Below are 18,766 nucleotides of genomic sequence, written 5' to 3' on the forward strand. Positions count from 1 at the left end.
AAAACAAAGTTTTTTTAATTGAAAGTTCAATTTTAGAAATTAAATTAAAAACGCAAAGAAGTAATAACTTTTAAGCTTTTATAGTATTAATTCAAAAACCAAAGATTTTTTCTTGGAATCGTGATTACAGTACGCTAATTACTTCGAGACAATGGAATAAAGGCAAAGGAGCTAAAGCATTAATGAAGGCTTCCTCTTTGCCTGTATGGTTGTTTATTTTACATAGCATTGAAAGCGTAAAAGGAAATTTCAAGCTAGGTAAAATAAATAACCTAACAGACACAAAAGCAATCTTAGGAAGCTCATCCTGTGGTTAATAAGTAAGATTCAATACTTAGACGATGAGGAAAAAAGATGCATAAATATGCGGCAGTGTATAATTGCACCTCAATAATTTTACATTTTTTTTGAACAGATAATTGACGGAAAATGCGTAGGGAATTAGAGTACTTAATTTTGTAAAGCAAAAAAAAATTTTTTTTTTCTTATAAAATCAATTTTTCCTGATTCTTTGTTATTTTTTTCAAAATTCCCTGATATTTCCCTGACTTTTCCCTGATTAATAAAGTTCCCTGACTTTTCCCTGATCTCCCTGATCTGTCGCCACCCTGACATGGCATATCTACTCCCATTGTCGCGCTAGAAGTAACTGAGTGAGCGGTTGCCATGTTGGTTGGCGAGAAAGGGGAAAGGACTACCCGGGCGAAAAAAGTTTCGCGTGTTTTTCTTTTTGAAATCAAATTGAAAATGAAAATATTTATTGCCTACCGAGGAAATAAAAATAATTGCACAACAAAACTATATTTTAAGCTTTAGATTTCCAAAGAATAAACTAGTTGCATAACTAATGTCTTTAGTTAATTGAAATTAATTTAGTGACAAATTAATGATCAACTGGTTTTAAAATGTTATTTTTGTTAATAAAACATGACTTTCCCATTGATAAGATTACAAAATTGTTAAAATTATCAAAACTTTTCAGCCTCTGTCCTTCCTTATATATTATTTCTGTAGACTTTTTTGTTCTTATGCAAGAGCTTCCTCAATTCTTGATCCATTTCTTTGATTTACATCTCATTTTAAAGCTTATGTAGGCTAATGACGAAAAATAGACCCACATTCTACAAATTATTTTTTCTGTTACAAAAGATCTGTTTTAAATCACCGGACTGAGGTTTTCGCTTAAATTTATAAGTTTAACTTCCGATGTGACCGACAGAGCGTTCCTACGCAAGATCTTCCTCAATTCTTGATCGATTTCTTTGATTTACATCTCATTTTAAAGCTTATCCTGTACGCTAATATGGATTATAAATTAGTAGCATTTTAATTTCTAATTTTTATACTAAATGAAATAGTAAATGTTGATTAAAAAACTACCTATTTAAAATTAATAACCCTTTAACCAAAGTTAATTTACACTTAGTAATAAAAAATGGAAGCATCTGACAATTTTTCAAATTTCATTTCAATTTTATTGATAGAATTGTTTTATAAGTAATCAAAGAGCAGCAGCAAATCATATCAATAAATTCTAATTTGTAAAGATATTTTAAGCAACTTGGGTTCGTATTTGTAAGTAAGATAAATGCAGGATTATTTATGACACAATATGCTACTACCATTGTCTGTTATTGAATGATATATAATGGAAGAAATTAATTACCTATTTATGCAGAATTAGATAGAAATCTCCTTCCTATGTGCATTATTAGTGCAGTTGAAGGCTACACAAGATGCCATATAGTCGAAATTGGTTTAAAATTCGATAAAAAGGTTCGACAAATTTCGTATCTGAAACATTGCAGACATGGTTTCACGATACACGCAAGATGGCTGAGGTTACAGTTATTGCTTCCAGAAATTACGTCTGTGCTCCATCCTGCTATTCCTACATCCATGAAAAAAACTGATGATGAACTTAATGTAGGAAACTAATTTTTTTCCTGTTGCAGTTGATTGTGCATACTAGAAGTACAGAAAAAAAATAAGCTGATACTGGCAGTCCTTTATTATGAAAAAAATGCTTAAACTTAAGAAAAACTGAAAAAAATGGTGTTTTCACTCCCCAACACTGACCTGTGGGGAAGGTGATAAAAATTTGAAAGTGCTAGGGTAAGAAGCCCTTTAAAACAAAACAAAAACTGTCTTGGTTTTCTAAGGCATAGAAGAGATGTAAGCCTTTAAAGTACAGTGAAGCACCGTTTATATGGGACTGTATGAAAAAAGCGTATAAACGAAAAAACATATAATAGGTATAGGTTCATGTGTATTAGACTTTGCAGGGACCAATTTTAAAAACGTATAATTGATAAAAACATATAAAAGAGAAACGTATAAACGGTGCTTCACTATAATACAATAATAGTTTTTGTACATTACTTAAAAGAAGCCAAGTGGACTGGATAAATACCTAGGGTTGGTAACTTACTGAATATACCATGTCTTGCCTTCAATCTTCCAGCTGAACCGAACCATTGCTTCGGTCTCTGGTCTGGTCAGTGCTAATTCTGTATTAGCTACCAGTTTGTTCGACACTCTTGGCTTCCTTAAGAGTTTTCCACCTCCAGCTCTGCCACTTCCTAAGCTGGGCTGATGAGTGCTAATAAGCACGAAACTGCAGTCCTCGGCTAGAATTGACTGAGCTGGCTATAGGATGGTAACCTACTGAATACATCTAACCATGTTTCATTCAAATATTTTTGCAAAGAAATTTTAAACAACAAATAGTTTTCAATTTTTATTAACTATATTTACAAAACATAATTTTTTACCAAAAACAAAAATTTTGTTTAAAAGTTTACATCTTTCTACACCTAAAAAAAACAAGACAGTTTTTGTTTCGTTTTAAAGGGCAATGTAATGGCTTCTTACTGGAGCATTTTCAAATTTTCATCACCTAACAATTTTGGGAGTGAAAAAGCCTGTTTTTCATTTTTGTTAAGTTTAAGCCATTTTTTCGTCATGACGGACTACTAGTATCAACCTATTTTTTTCTGCGCTTCTAGTATGCATCACTAATTATAACAGGAAAAAAAAATAGCTACCTAGTATAAGTCCCTCACCGACTCTTTTAGGCTCAAAATGAAGAAAACAGCACTTTTTAAACATGATTTTATAACCGAAAATATCTAATTAGGCTTAACTAAAATCTTTTCTTTTTATGCACCACAAATAAAAGTTCACTCCTTCACCATTAAAAAAAAACATGTTTGATCTTCTTACTAATTTGAATGAATTTAGTAGAACTTTTTGAAAAGGGATCAAAAATGCCAAATTTTACTCATCCACGGCGCAAAAAATAGCTATATCTCAGGAATAAAATTTTTCCAGGAAAATATATCAGTTTTGGGGTACAGAGTATTGGTTACATATTACCTACCAAATTTCATCAAAATCAAAAATGGTGCGTCATGGCCCATTTGTTGATTTAATATGGAATGACCCTAATAGCAAAACTCATTAGATTTAAGGGCTCTTATTTTCCTTTCTTAAAAAGAAAGAGTTTATAAGGGGTTTGAAAGGAGTGTACGAACCCTGGGTCTCTAGTGAACATCAATGGTTTTTGAAGGCACAGATACAATTATGTGCTGAACATGTCTTTTAGTATATCAGATGTTATGAACCACAAAAAAGTAAGCAGCATAAAATTCTGGAGGCATGTCTGCATAATACCTCACCTCCTTAACATCCTCTATCATTCATTTCAAAACAATGGAAGTATTAGATGCTGGCCCAGACTGAGATAGGTTGATGGAGGACTAATATAACAGACCTCGGGTCATAGTGCTCAGTTGAGTTGAGCTCCCATTTCTTTCATTTCATTTCAAGGTGAGTTGATTGCAATTATGAGGATTTTAAAGCACTGACAGGGATTAAACCAGGGCTGCAAATTTGGGGTCAAGAGTCAAGCTGATTTTGGGGTACAGGGGTTGGAGTCGGAGTCTATCGTTTTCCTTTTGACTAATTAGTCCCGGATTTAACCGAGGACATTCTGAAGTCTTCAGTCCATGAATTTCGTTGAGTCAATGAAGAACGAGAATTCAAATCAAATCATGGGGGACTTTTTTTAGTAGAGTACATTACTCTTAATCTAAGAACAAAGAAATCATCAGAAATGTATCTGATAAGTAACTAAAGAGAGAGTTGAGAAGGAAGAAAGGGGAGAGGAAGCTTCATTGATCTGCACCACTACTGTTACAACTTTGGTAGTTTAAATAGTGGGGCATACATAGGTGACTAGTAGATTCTAGAGGAGTGAGAAAAGAGGGTAAGATTTTATTAGCTAGTATTTGATTCTAAGAAAAGTAGAAATGTGTATTTTAAGATTTAGGTTATTACTGCCTTCTAATTTTAATTGATACATGTAAAACAACAGAAAAAACTTGTGGAAGGGAAATTCTAGTTAATTATAAGCAATTAAAATAATATTAGTTAAAAGGAAGCTCAGTTAGGACCATTGAAATCATTCACTTTCACCAAGAGTTCACTATATTTCCAGGTTTACTTTAGTCTTGTTTGACAGTAATCTTGTCACAAATTAATCGTGTCTATGACATTTATGTACTTCTCTTTACATACTGTTTGGGCATTCACTTTTCCCCTCAAAATCTTCATAAAGAATGGAAATTAATTGCACTATTTCTCCACAAATTTAGAGGATCCTCGTTTTAAGAATCAAACAATTTGTAAGAAGAAAATTTCTAATTAAAATTTTATTTAATTTGAAACTTCAAGCAATCAATACCTTACAGAAAAATATATTGTTTTACTTTTAGACTAGGCAACAAAATTTTGGAGCAACAATGTCTGAAATTACTAGAAATAGGTTTAGGAAGTTGATTATACAGTGCCCGCGGCTTATTAAAATCACATTCGTTTGGGGGACATTTGATTTTATAAAGCGGCTGATTTTATTATCCGGCATTCAGAAAAAAAAAAAAAGAAATGTCTTGAAGTTTAAATACTCTCAAAATGAATTGAATTACTTCATTTATTTCTGTTTTAAGTATTTCAAAATACAGTTATTTTAACTAAACATGAGGTACTTTTTTTTTTAATAATTATTTGCACAAGGATCTTAAAATGTAGGTGTATTGTTGTTTGCTTAGCAGAATTGGGAGAGCCAAGATACAATACCGTTTGAGAGTTTACAAAGTGTTTTGTAACGTTTAACATATTTTCCTCTTTGTTCTAAAGTGCTTCGTACATTATCAAGCGCTTTTCTCGCATCTATTGAAAATGAAGAGGCAAATTTGACTTTGAGATTTCCTCATCTTCCGAGACCGATTCTTGCACTTCTTGGTGCTTCTTTAAAAAAAAATTACGGATGATGTCAAGAAGTTTGATTTTATAAAACGGCGATAGTGATTTTATTAAAGGATAGCTTTAGCATGTTTTGGTATTGCAATGATTCTGTTCCTCCAGATTTGATTTTAAAAAGCGGCTGATTTTATAATCCAGTGATTTTATTAGTGTCGCGTACTGTATAATGGAAAAAAAGGGGAGAACAGAATTTGAAAGTGCATTAACAAGAAAGTAGTTTAAAATTTACGGCTGGTTCATTAATCTATATTTTTGCACAAAAGTGAGAAAGAGAAACTAATCACAATAAAATTTAAACATAAGACTAAAACCATTTAAAGTGATTATTATCAGCTATCTCACTTTGACAACAATTAAAATTTAATGATTCAGGCAGAAGAAATTAATGATTTTGACAAAATTATCCCAAATAAATCTGAGTCAGGATATTTAATTTTAGTCATAACAATAAAATACTTATAAACGTTGATAAAGTAATACTTTTGCAAAAGAATATTTTGCTTAGTAACACTAGCATTTCTTTTTAATGACTTGAAAGTTATGAATTTTCAAAATTTTAACCCTGTTTCAAGCAGGATGCTTCACAGTCAAGATAAATCAGAAATAAGTCAGAACTTTTTAAATAAAATTTAGTAAAACTTAAAAATATACATAGTACCTTGTCTTTTAACACAGTGAGCATAGTGATAAATTAAGATTTATTTGCAGAAAACTAAGCTAAACACGGCATAATACTTATTAAAAAATTGATAAATTACCAGGAAATGTAGCTTTTTCAAGCTTATAAACTGGGAATGTAGCACAATCACGAGCAATGAACATTCCAACATTTTTCAAATCACTTAAAGCAGGAGTTATGACTTGCATGGTGTGTCGTACAGTTTGTGTGTCAGCATCATAATATCCAGACTGGAAAACAATTTTCAAACATTTTAGGAACTGATCAATACTCAAGACTATAACAACTAGATGATGTAAGAAATAAACATACTCTCATTTTTGATATTTGTTCATATAATACACGTGGAGGGGAAACAAAATTACGATTTAAGACCATCAAGAAGCAGCGTCTGTTGTCATGATCCACAAGAGCAGTTTTGTTCTGAAAGTAAATTTTTACATTAAAAGTTTGAAAATGACTATTAAATACTTAAAAACTACATTTCACGAGTGAAAACTCATTGATGCAAAAATTATGATTAATAAGTAGCAAGCAACAATAATTTTAATATTTTTTCATATGAAATTACAAACAAAAAATTTTAAAAACAATTATATAAATGATAAAAAAAACCACCCCCTTTCCCCCCAAGAATGAACCTACAAAGGTATATATAAACTAATTTTACTGAACATTTCAAGTAGTGATACTTGTATTGCAATCAAACACTGCAAAAGCTCCTCATAACACTGTACCGGACATACTTTAAGCAAGTCAACTACCAAAAAACCTTGAAATCAAAATAAGGATAATTAACACTTGATTTTTTTTCAAATAATTTATTCTTGGGAGCTATTTTTAATATTGCAACATGAAATATAAATTAGAGCATTGGAGAGCTTATCTTTAAGTGATAATCACATTCACATTTTTTCTTTAACATGAGCTTAATACGAGTCATTCTACAAAAAACGCGCTTTTTTAGGTCCAAGGTGGTTAGTTTCAAAAGTATTTATTTTTAAGCACTTTTTTATGAGATTTAGAAAAGTAAAACAAATTTTGAAAATGATCAATACAAATTAACGGTGTTATAAAAATTTTTAAATGTTTTTTCACTGAACGGAGGGATACTTGTATGCCTCCGTTACATGTCCCAACACATTTCTTTAGACGGCAGTACTGGCAGCTCATTACAGAGGTTTAGAATCACAAGTTAGCTCTTTTCAACTCTGGGTCTTCATAGTGAAGCTAAAGAACTTAGTGCAAAAGAATTTCAGCATTATTCTCTTTGAAGTCAAGTAGGTCCTTAACTTTGTGTATCCTTCGTTCTTGAGTTAAAAAGTAAAGAATTGTTTGGGTACAAAAAAATTTTATAGTTAAAATTGAACCACCTTTTTTTGGAGTAAATTCTAAATAACATATTGTGTGAACCCTAAATCAACACTATGATCATAGCAAAACATAAGTATTTGTATCGTTTCTGTATCCTCCGTTACAGTATAGATGTAATGGAGGATATACAATCAGAAATGGAGCATACAAGTTTCTTTAAAATTCCATTTTAAGAAAAATGTGTACATTTTAATCGGTTCAAATCATGTTCCTCATACAAGATGCAATGTTTATTTAAATTAAAAGTTTAAAAATAACATTTAAAATATATATTTACTATCCGTTACCCTCCGTTCACATCCAAAAACTACAAAAGAAAGTTACAAAATAACCAATAAAGAATGTAACTAACTATGTGAGAGTAAAAGGTGCCTTAAAGGAACAATATAAAGTAACTTAAAAAATTTGAAGAGTTTTTTTTTCATGAATTTCAACTTCAAAAACCTACGTTTTTTGTATAATGACCCAGATATATTTTTGATGAAATTAAAAATCAATGTTAAATGAATTGTTCCTTAAAGTTTTTATTGTAAAAGATGTGTGATAGAAAAGTTACTTTTTGAAGAATGACCCATATGGTGGATCCAGCCAATAGTGGCGGATCCAGCCGATTGTTTTGGGAGGGGCCATCCGAATTTTTTGAACAAACTTCGAACTCTCCAGAAATTTTATTAAAATGAACTTTTAAAAACTCAATTTTCGGGGTATCGAGACATTAGGTGAGGGGGTGTATTTAGGAATCTCCCTCAAAAATGTTTCAAAATTTAAATTTCCGAGTAATTTTTGAAAATTAGGAAAATAAAAACGCATTTTGTCTATTTTTGATGATGTACGGAGAAAGGTCAGGTTTCGGGTGACGGCCCCAAAATACTTTTTGAAAATAATGCTTAGAAACCAAAATATTCTGCCATTATACATTGAGAAGTTAAAAGAGGAGGAGTGCTCTTCTCTAACTCTTCAGCTGTCCAGCCTAAAAATACACCTTTAGGTAATGTTTGCTTTAAAGGAAGTGTGAAGATGGTAGAATCCTTCTTTCCTGGAAATATTTTGTCTTTGGCTCTCTTCTTTTGCTTTTTGGCTCTAAAAATTCGATTTTTAACTATATTTATACATATTTTAGAAAGGGATGGAAGATTCGTGAGCTCCTCCAAAAACCTCCTTTTAAAGCTATCATCACGATATAAACTAGGGAGGAGGGGGTCCTATCAAAAATCATTTGTAATTGAAGTCCCAAAAAATTTCATTTAAGTTGCTTTCAAGCAAGTTTAGTGATAAGGACTGGATAAGCTAGTTTCCGTTGACATTTTTTTCCAAATAAAAGACCTAAAATGCAATTTTTTGCTACATATCAAGGATTTGTGAAAACACATGGGAAAAGGGAGTTCTCCCCCTAGTTTCGAAATTAAAGCCATAAAAACGAAAATTTAGGCTCTCTTTGGAACAATAGGTATACTCTGAGAACAGCATCATTTAGAGATCGTCCTAGTATCTGTAGTTGGAATCAAGAAATGATGTAAGAGATGGAAAAAAATCTTGGAAATAAAAAATTTTGTTATGAGGATAGGGATATAATTTATCTCCCAACTAATGCCTACACTTCTTTTTCAGTAAAGCGCATGCATTAAATTTTGTTATATTTGTTATTGTTTGTTTGTAACATTTTTTCTTTTTTTTTCTAAAAAAAAATTCTACAATCACAAGGGGCTTTGGGAGGGGCCATGGCCCCCCTCTAGATCCGCCCCTGCCATATGTATAGTTTGGAACAAAGGATAATCAAAGGGGACATGATTCAGTTTATCATATGAAAGATGATCATTGGTTAAATTTTTTGCACGGAAAGCAGGATGAGGGGGTCATTGTTTTAAGCTATTTAAATATTAAGCAAATCAAGAAATTGTGAAAAATGTTACTTTATTAGGGTTGTGAGCACTTGGAACAGCTTACCGGAAGAGACTGTAATGAATAAAGATGGTAGATAACTTTAAGAGGGCCATTGTTCTTCATTTGGGACTAATAAACTGACAAGGACCAGCCTAGCCCAGAGCAAAACATTCTATCACAGTTATCCTAGCTGCTTCAATTGTGCTCTAAAGCATTAACAAATACTCCAAATTGCACCTTAATTATCAGTTAATTAGAGCAAACAAGAATGAAATTTAACAATTCTGAGAGGGAAAAAGTTTATAACCAGTGACAACTGCTTACCATTTTGAAGTCATGAACCCACAAACTCCGTCGTCCATGTGCAAATGATGGTACTTCAATTCGTTCAAACTCTCCATATTTAACATCAATTTCAAACTCCTCATCAAAGAAATTAGCTTTGGGAGAACTTTTAGTAATCATTTCCCATGATTCTGTAGCAGACACTGCAGCTCTATGATTCTGTCTTTGGCTTGCAGCAATTGGGTACTGGGTCTTCTTGAATATCGGGAAGATAGGGAATGCTACACCAACCACGGAAGTGACGAAGCTGAAAATTAAGTACTTTATTCAGCTTAAAAATAAGCAACAATATTTTTATGCTTATCAACAGAAATTCAGAACACATAATTCATTAAAACATTAAAAAATCACTCTATTCTAACACCAAGATTATGAAGATAGTGAGACATTGAGAACTAAGTCATTGGGTAGATTTCAATATATATATATATATATATATATATATATATATATAGCGTTCCCGTTATGCGTTTTTCAAAGGGCGCGGCGCCCTGCCCCTTTTCTTTAAAGAGCTGATGCGCCCTGCCCTCTTTAGACCCGAAAAACACGCCCTGCCCCTGCAGTAGAATTTTAATCATGCGCCCTGCCCTTTTACTGGTGTAGAAACAATTTATATTTACAATATCCAAAGGGGAGAAAGGAGGAAACGATGTCCGAAAGGAAGATTCAAAATCATGACGTCAGCGCTTTCGCTCCCCATCGAGCGTCGATGGAAGGAGGGAGGGGGAGGGGCGGGAACTGACCGACCCAGCACCTCACATCTTGCACCCGTTTTTTTTTTTTAATTCCATGCGGTGAACTGGACAAAGCATGTGCGAATTTGCGGTCCGATCTCTGCTTACGTTTTTCTGAGAACGCTATTCTGATTTTTTTCCGTCATGCCTTCTATGAATCGCAAACGGGAAGATGCAAGAACAAAGGAAGGAGCATTCTCTAAGAAAATAGTAGATATGGTCAAAGTAAGTGCAAGAATTTTATTTTTACATTTATTTTTAATACTATCTTAGGATCGACATCGCTTCAATTAGTGTCGAAAATCGGAGCAGTCACGTGCTGTTATAAAGTAGAAATTGAGTTACAATATTTCCTCTTTAACATACCTGAAATTATCATTCTACAAAATAAAATAAAGAAAGGAAAAAAAAAAGTTTCATAAATGAACTTACGATTTAAAAAGTAAATTAGAAAAAGGAACTAGTTTGCGCAAGAAGTGCGAACTTGGTGATGCGCAAGTATTTTATTGCAATTTGTTGTGATCATCATTTTTTAAAATTTTAATTGTGTCCCAAACGAAACAAATAGTATGAGTAATTTCTTTCTATTTTTTTTCTTTTCATTATAATCGTGAATGTGAAAGTTGATTTTTGCTTTCTTCGTTTGTTGAGCACATTTGCTGCAACAATCTTTCAACCTCTGCTTTTGGACAATTTTCCATATTCCAAATTAGTGAACAAAATTAAAGGTATTTATCGAGAATTCAGAGTTAAATTTATTTTTAAAGGATGAGTTTCATTTACAAGATATTTAGTGCGCAGCAATCTTTGAACACGTGCTTTTGATTGCATGTGGCAAAAACGCATGCAGTATTTAAGCACTCTGTATTCAGTTGCTTTTCCTTAGGCATTGACCAATGGCGTAGCCGGGGTTTAATTTAGGAGGAGCTACAAGCGGTTCGCACATCGGGACAACTCAATCTCACTTCTCAAAACTCCTTGCCCCTCCACTTTTTTAATTTCAAAACTACACATCGATCGAAAAATAATACTGTTGAGGAATTCATATGTTTAACAAAAGTAAAATTGACTTAATAAGTGTGTATTTTATATTTCTCATTAAAAGGGTACATCGCGCGATTTTTTTTTTTAATTTATTGCTTTATAATATTGCACTGTTTCTTCTCCCACAATCGTTTTCAGGAAAATATTTATTAAATGAAATATTTGCAACCATTCGCATTTATGTCATAATATCATTCATGTCGTGAATAAAGGGCGTGAATCAGTGACGAGAGATCGCCAAGATCTCCCCAAAAGGTCCTTATTCATCAAATCTAAATCGTAACATTTGATTTTTCTTTTCCTTTTTTGGATGATTTTCTTCTAATTAAGTATAATGTAAGTATGGTATAAGTGCATCGTTCAAGAAATTTCATTTGGTTAAATTAGAATCCCCACCCTCTCCTGAAAATTTAAGTTTCAGTCCCCCTTCTATAACCATTTGATTTATTTATTTATGCTGCTTTATTTCACTTTCATTTTTAATTACACATGCATAATTCTAGCACAGCGCTGTAAGCCACGGGAAAGCTCTTTATACTATAGCTATTTTTAAAAATTAGTCTCTTTATGTCTCTATTTGAAAATTTCGTGCATTTTTGATCTTTTCCCTATTTCTTAATCACATGTGACTATCTTTTTTTCTCTCTCTCTCTCCTTTTTATTTTTCTGCAATCTTTACGCGCACGCCGAAGTTCATCGGCAACGGAGTGTATGCATGACGTCATCTTCGTGGAATCTGGTGATGGGGTTTCCCCCCTATCCAAGCTGAAGTCCTAATAAAACGCTATTTTTGGGCTACGGAGGCAGTCTCCCGAACAATAATCGAAATGCTAATTGCGACGATCTTTGATGAGCGTAGGAGAAGGTGTTAAGTCCAACCATTCCCGTTTTTTTTTTTTGGAATTTTTTTTTTAAAAATAAAGCTGAATACAGCCTTTTTTTTTTCTGATACAATTGTGCGAGTTAGTTTTCCTGAAAGGTTATTAGCCCAAAGTGGAAGAATTTGGGGGATTGTTAGTATCGAAAATGGGGCCGGGGGGGGGGGATTTTTGGGATACAAATATGCAGGGAGGAGTGGATGCGATTTTGTGATACAATTATGAGAATTAGTTTTTCTAGATGGTATTGGCCCAAAGAGAAAGAATTCGGAAGTTGCCAGTCTCAAAAGTGATCCAGGGGGAAGTGGGGGAAATTTTTGTAATACAATAATGGGAGAGGGGGGATATTTGTTGTACAATTATGGGAGTAATTTTTTTATGAAAGATATTGGCCCAAGGAGAAAGAATTTGGATGTTACCAGTCTTAAAAATGGTGCAGGAGGGCATGGGGGGGGGGGTTGTGATGCAATTATGCAGGGAAGAGTGGGGGCGATTTTTGTGATGTAATTATGGGAGTTAAGTTTTTCTGAAAGTCATTGGCCCAAAGAGAAAGAATTGGATGTCGCCAGTCTAAAAAATGGTGTTGGGGAAGGGGAGGGGGTTGCGATACAACAATACAGAGGCGGGAGGCAACTTTCGTGATACATTTATGGAAGCTAGTTTTTCTGAAAGGTATTGACCCAAAGAGTTGTTGAACTATGCACGATTTTTGCAGACAGATTATGTAGTTGTCGATGAAAGCTTTTCGCAGACAGCTACAAAACTTTCTGCCACTGGGGCTGTTGGAGATATTCCCAAAATGTTTTTGAAACAGCTGTCTTAAAAAATCTATTAGCAAAAGCATTCACTGTGAACAAAATTTATATTTCAGTTTGCAATGATATCATGATGTAAACCAAAGCATGGAGACCTCAATTATTTTCATTCATTTGTTCAAAACCGTTAACATTCAGCAATAACTTTCTGAAAACACGGTAATAGTGCATAATTCCTTAATGCTGCATGTGTCGCATGTCATGCTTAACATTACCATGTTAGTGTAATCGTATAGCCATCTTTTAATCTCCGCTTTGGGTTTACGAACCTTTTTATTTTCGCACTTTAGTGTACAATACTATGCATATTGAACTAAAATACAAAAATATTTTTCGCATATTTATTTTTGTTTCTTTTATTGATTGGCTATTTGTATAAAGCACAGTAATAAAAGGTGAACTTTAGAAGGGTGCCCCCTGGGGGGGGGGGGTTCATAGCGCAGATTGAGCCACGCCATTGAAATTTTTTAAGTGGGGTTGTTTGAGGGCATTTTTCTTTTTTTTGGGGGGGGGGGGGAATGTTTATTTTGAGTGGAAGGTCTTTGCGAGGGTCTTAGGGAGGGGTGAGCCCTTGCTGGGGGGGGGGGAAGATTTGGAAAACGGGGGATGTAGTAAGTATCTTGTAAATAAATTTGTTTATTTTGGAACAGTTTATATTTGGTAAATAGAATTAAAACTGAGAAATTTTTCTTCATTTTTTATGTCCGACACCATAGAATTGCCCAGAACGTCCTTTTAAAGAAAATGTAACAATCTCTGCTTACATCTTGAGAGTTACTTAGTGTCATAAAAATGAATTATTGATGGTTGTACCACATCTATAAAACAACTTTCATAAAACTTAAGTGATGTTCCTATTGATGTGATGCATAAGGGAATCAGCTATCAATATTTTCCAAGACAATTTGATTAGACCAGATCACTAGATATATAATTTTAATCTAAATTTGAAAATTATGAGTATATTCCTGTGAGTTTCTTCCTTTTAATTTCATGACTGTAATACACATAGTTAGTACATGGTTTAATATGTCACAAAAGTGTCTTCAGGATCACTCCAAACCCGATTGTTTAGGAAGAAGAAATTCGCAATTTACTCAACTTAAATTTGACCCAATTATTAAATATGACCATGCACTCATACCTAGATCTAGTAGGGGGTCATTAAGTGTTATTTAAAAAGAAAAAAAAAGTATGTTGCATTATTGTCAACAAATTTGCTGAATCGGAAATTTTTAGAAGCTCACGTTCTTCTTTTTTGGCCTGGGGGGGGTCTTCCGGATTTTGGAGGGGTACGCATCCTTGCTCTTGGGGGGGGGCACCCCTTGTGTTGACTTCTTACTGGGTCATCCCCGAGTGTCTTTTTACTTCCCAAAAAGTGCCACTTTTTAAATTGAAAATGCCCTCTCTGAGAAATTTACCCTGCCCCTTCTTGAAAAAAATGTGAACACTATATATATATATTAGGGTGCTACCTTTTAACCTGCAAGACCTTTATTTTCCCAACCGTTAGTCCTAGATATATATTTCCAATTGCAAAAATGTTCAAAAACAGATGCAGAGTTAAGATTTTGAAAGTTTGAAGCAAAAATAAAAAGGAGTCAAAAAATACAAAATTTAACTTTTTATATGGGCCCTAGGTCCCCTAACTAATGTTTAGAGAAATAATCGCCATTGAAAACTATTACTGACACAAAAAACTTGAAATTCGTGCGACCAAAAACTCGGAGATATCCCAGTTTAAAGTTTTAAGAGACCATACAGAAGATGAGATTGGAACTTATCGCCCCTTCAGAAGAATGACAGGTCGTCAGAGTAAGAAAAACACGGTATTCATATTTTTCATCGCTATTCAAAAATAAATGCAAATGTTATGCTGTGATACGCAAAAACACGCTAAAAACCCTCTAACAATTTGAAAAATCATACTCTATGCACATATAATTTTAATCACTTGTGAACCGCTATACTTTCTCCCAAAAGGTGTTATTGACGGTGAATGAAAATTGGTGTAAGTCACAAAATGCTGCTTTTCATATCTCGGTGAATATTGGTTGTGCAAATTTCAAACTTTTTGTGTTAGAATTATTTTTCAATGGAGATTATTTCCCTAAATATACTTTAGGGGACCTGGGACCCATAAAAATGTTATATTTTGTATTTTTTGACTTGTTTTAATTTTTACTTCAAACTTTCAATATCTAAACTCTGCATCTGATTTTGAACATTTTTGCAATTGAAAGTACATATCTAGAAGTAACGGTTGCAAAAATAAAGGTATTGCAGGTTAAAACGGAACACCCTGTAGGGGAGACTTATACCTGACCATGGTGTACCTTGCACCATGCACTCTAATCAGCAGCGCTTTTACCTAGTGAGGAATCATGAAACTATGTCAGCCATGATCATCTCTCTCCACCTGCCACAGTGAGTTGTAGGTTGAAACTCCAGCTTTTATGTGGACAGAGATTGTTTTGTGAGTTGTGGAAACAAAAGTAAATTAAATTGTTCACTTACACCTTTTCTCACCCCTTTTCCTTAATTCAATGATGAGAGTGGTCAGAGGGCAAAAAGGAGGAAGTCCAAAAAAAAAAAAAAAAAAAAAGAAAAATCATGCAGAAAAGGGATGATGTTCAAAACTGAACCAAAATAGCCCCTGGAAGTCACAATATTCAAAAATTCAACAAAAAATGGCTAATTTAATACTTTTAAAGCTAACACTGATATTTTTCCATTTTAATTATGGTTGAAATAATTGGGTGTTAATACATGGCACGTATTGTTCAAAAGCAATGTATTCAGTATTTTAATTTGATATTTGTAATGTTTGGTACCGTAATTCCAAAAAATTAAACAGTTTAGTTCATAAAGCATAAATAATTTGGGATTCACCATAAATATTTTGTATGCTTTTCTAAATACAGGAGACCATAAGAGTTAGACCACATGTTTTTGATCGAGTTTCGCATTTTTTCTAAAGTAAAGAAATAATAATATTATTGAAATAATAAATAGAATATATAGATATAAAATAGTATGTGGCAAAAAACCTCCACACATTTAAAATGATTGAAATATGGTCAGGATGCAAAAAGATTGAAATCTCAAACAAGACATGCCACTTTCGGCGAAGCACGTGCTTGACGTCGTTGGCATGTTTTCCGACGATGTCTTTGGCAGATAGGAAAGAAGATGAAGATTCGAGGGGGAACAAGAAAATAGGGATCAAAAATTATGAAAAATCGTAATCTTTTCAGATTTTTTTAGAAAAAAAGGATTGTTATGAGGCTTGAAAGAGGCAACAAAAGGGAAAGGTTCAAAACGCCAACAAAAAAAAAACTGAATTCCGGCAAAAGCTGGAAAAATCTTATCCCTGTTAATTGTATTACTTGGTTATTCAACTACAGATCATCAAAATTATATGGCTTAACTAAAATACCTATTAAAAGAATTGGAACACACAAAAAAAGATTTAATACTTTGTATTGAAAAATGTTTTAGCGGAAAAATAAAATCATTGCTAAAACAATTTTTTTCAGTTTTAAAATTAATATAATCAATAATAAAATAAATAACTAAAAGATTAAAGTGTACTATGTATATCATTATTTTTGCATAATAAACAGAAAGGAATACAACTTCATTTGTGATTAGGGGAAAAGGGACCTAGCATGGACAAGGGGTTTGTGTAGACATCTGTGATAGTTCAGTAGCAATTTACAAAAGAAGGTTTTTATGGTGGAAAAGTAAGTTTAAGAGTAAAGCAAGTACTCTTAATTATTAGATTAGGCAATTTTAATTTATTATAGTGGACGGGCTATTGTGGACAGATGCCCACACTAATCCACTTTTTTTCTTGAAGTGGGTAGTGTCCTGGTTTGTTGACACTGCTCACCTAGGGCAGAAAAAAATAGTGTTTATCTATTCAAAAATAAATTTAAATCTTTGACAAAAATGTAACTAAACGCCTCAGGGTAAATGAAGAAAAGTAGCAGGCTGTTTCAGAGCAAATTAAAAAAATTCAGATTTTTACAAAAATTCCCATTTTTGTGTTCAAAACTTGGGAATACCAGAACAAGAAATTGAGACATTGAAAAAAGTCATTCTTGTGATGCTGCCATCCATGATTGTTAAAGACAGGGGTATATCCAGGACTTTTTTCTCACTACTTATTTTTGTGAAAGTATTGTATCAATATTCTATTTTTGTGAAAGTTTTTTTTATCAGCATTGATTTTGTGATCTTTTAAAGGCACATTCTAATTTTTGTTAAAGAAAGAGCAATTTAAACATTTGAAAAGAAAAGTGCAAATGCCATTTACTATTATTTCTAACTTTTTTTTTAGGGGTCTAAACTTTCATCAACATACATAGTAAAAATGATGCAAAGAATTATCACAATGCAGATGCAATAGGGCAAAAAAAATTCTCAAGAATCAAAACATTATTTTTTATTATTCTTTTTATTTTTAAGCCAGAAATTTACTAAGAATTTTTAAAAATTGGGAGAAATGAACCTCAAAGTTTAGAAATTTAACAGAAAACTCAGGAGTGTTGGCAACTTTTGAGTTTTGTTTTCAATTTCAAAAATCTGACAGATTCTTCCATATCAATAACATTTGTTAAAACATTAAAATTTTTATTTATTTTGCACATGTAGTTTTTCTGACATGAAAAATAAAATAGTTTGTGTTTATGTTGATACAAGGTAAAAATTAAGCCCTCTTAAGCACCTCTAATTACAATTAAGCACATTTAAGGACGTGAAAGAAACAAAAACTAAAATTGAGCACTTTGAAACAGGGACTTTTTTAAGGACCTTTCAAACTCTGATATTTTTCTTTTTCTTTTTTTTTTTTTTTATTTGCTAAACATGATTGTTTGTTTCATGTATAATGGACATGCATGTAGGGTTTTCACCATTTGTAGATCTAGTGTATTCCCTGAGAGCAGGCCTGCATTTTTTCATATAGCACCTCAATTGGCAGGTGCATCATCAAAAAAATTTGCTGCCCAGTTTCTCTATCATATTGAAGTATCTGGGCTCTTTTCAATGCAAAACTGCAATAGGAATTTTGCTAAGAGTATTCAAAGTCAGTCAAATACTCAAGAAGACCTTTAACATAATCATACGACATGGAAGATTTCCTGCATCATGAGAGTTAACAGACTGAAGTAAGGTGTGAATTGTGTGTAAGAGGCCAACACCTGACCACAGTGCCATTCTGCCAGTAAACATGCTTTTAGACACATCAAAAAAACGTAGTCTCGAAGAAAAAGCAATAAAGTAATACATTAGAATAAAAAGAAAGTACATTAACCCATAATAACTTCAAACACAGCTTTGCCATGGTAAAATTTTAACTAATTGAAGAACATACTACAGCAAAAAAAAAAAAACTTTATACAAACCTTGTAATGAGCAAATTGACGATAAAGATACATTCCACCAATGATACCAGTAGTTAGCACAAGAAGGGCCGTAGCAAAAACACACAGTGTTGTCAGAGAACTTACTCTTCTAACATGGGCATGCATTGTCACAACAACTGGTCTGCCTTCCTCGGCATCTTTCAAATTAGCCTAACAAGTTTTTAAAAATGATTGTTTATGATGCTAATACACATAAGATGATATATCGTCGCTTCAGAGCAACAGTAGGATATCTTAGTGTAATTCCTGGGATTAGATG

The 18,766-nt window shown here is 32.9% G+C and overlaps 1 protein-coding gene across 1 annotated transcript in view; it reads right to left on the bottom strand.

Annotated features, from left to right (window-relative positions):
* Window positions 1–18,766, bottom strand: part of LOC129218632 (integral membrane protein 2B-like) — a 47,922-nt gene that overhangs the window by 10,913 nt on the left and 18,243 nt on the right. The window contains 5 exon segments of the mRNA XM_054852952.1: window positions 6,084–6,234; window positions 6,317–6,427; window positions 9,584–9,802; window positions 9,804–9,851; window positions 18,487–18,657. Coding sequence (XP_054708927.1) covers window positions 6,084–6,234; window positions 6,317–6,427; window positions 9,584–9,802; window positions 9,804–9,851; window positions 18,487–18,657 — 700 coding nt within the window.

The sequence above is a fragment of the Uloborus diversus genome, chromosome 3 (genome assembly GCF_026930045.1).
Source record: "Uloborus diversus isolate 005 chromosome 3, Udiv.v.3.1, whole genome shotgun sequence".
NCBI classification, from domain to species: Eukaryota; Metazoa; Arthropoda; class Arachnida; order Araneae; family Uloboridae; genus Uloborus; species Uloborus diversus.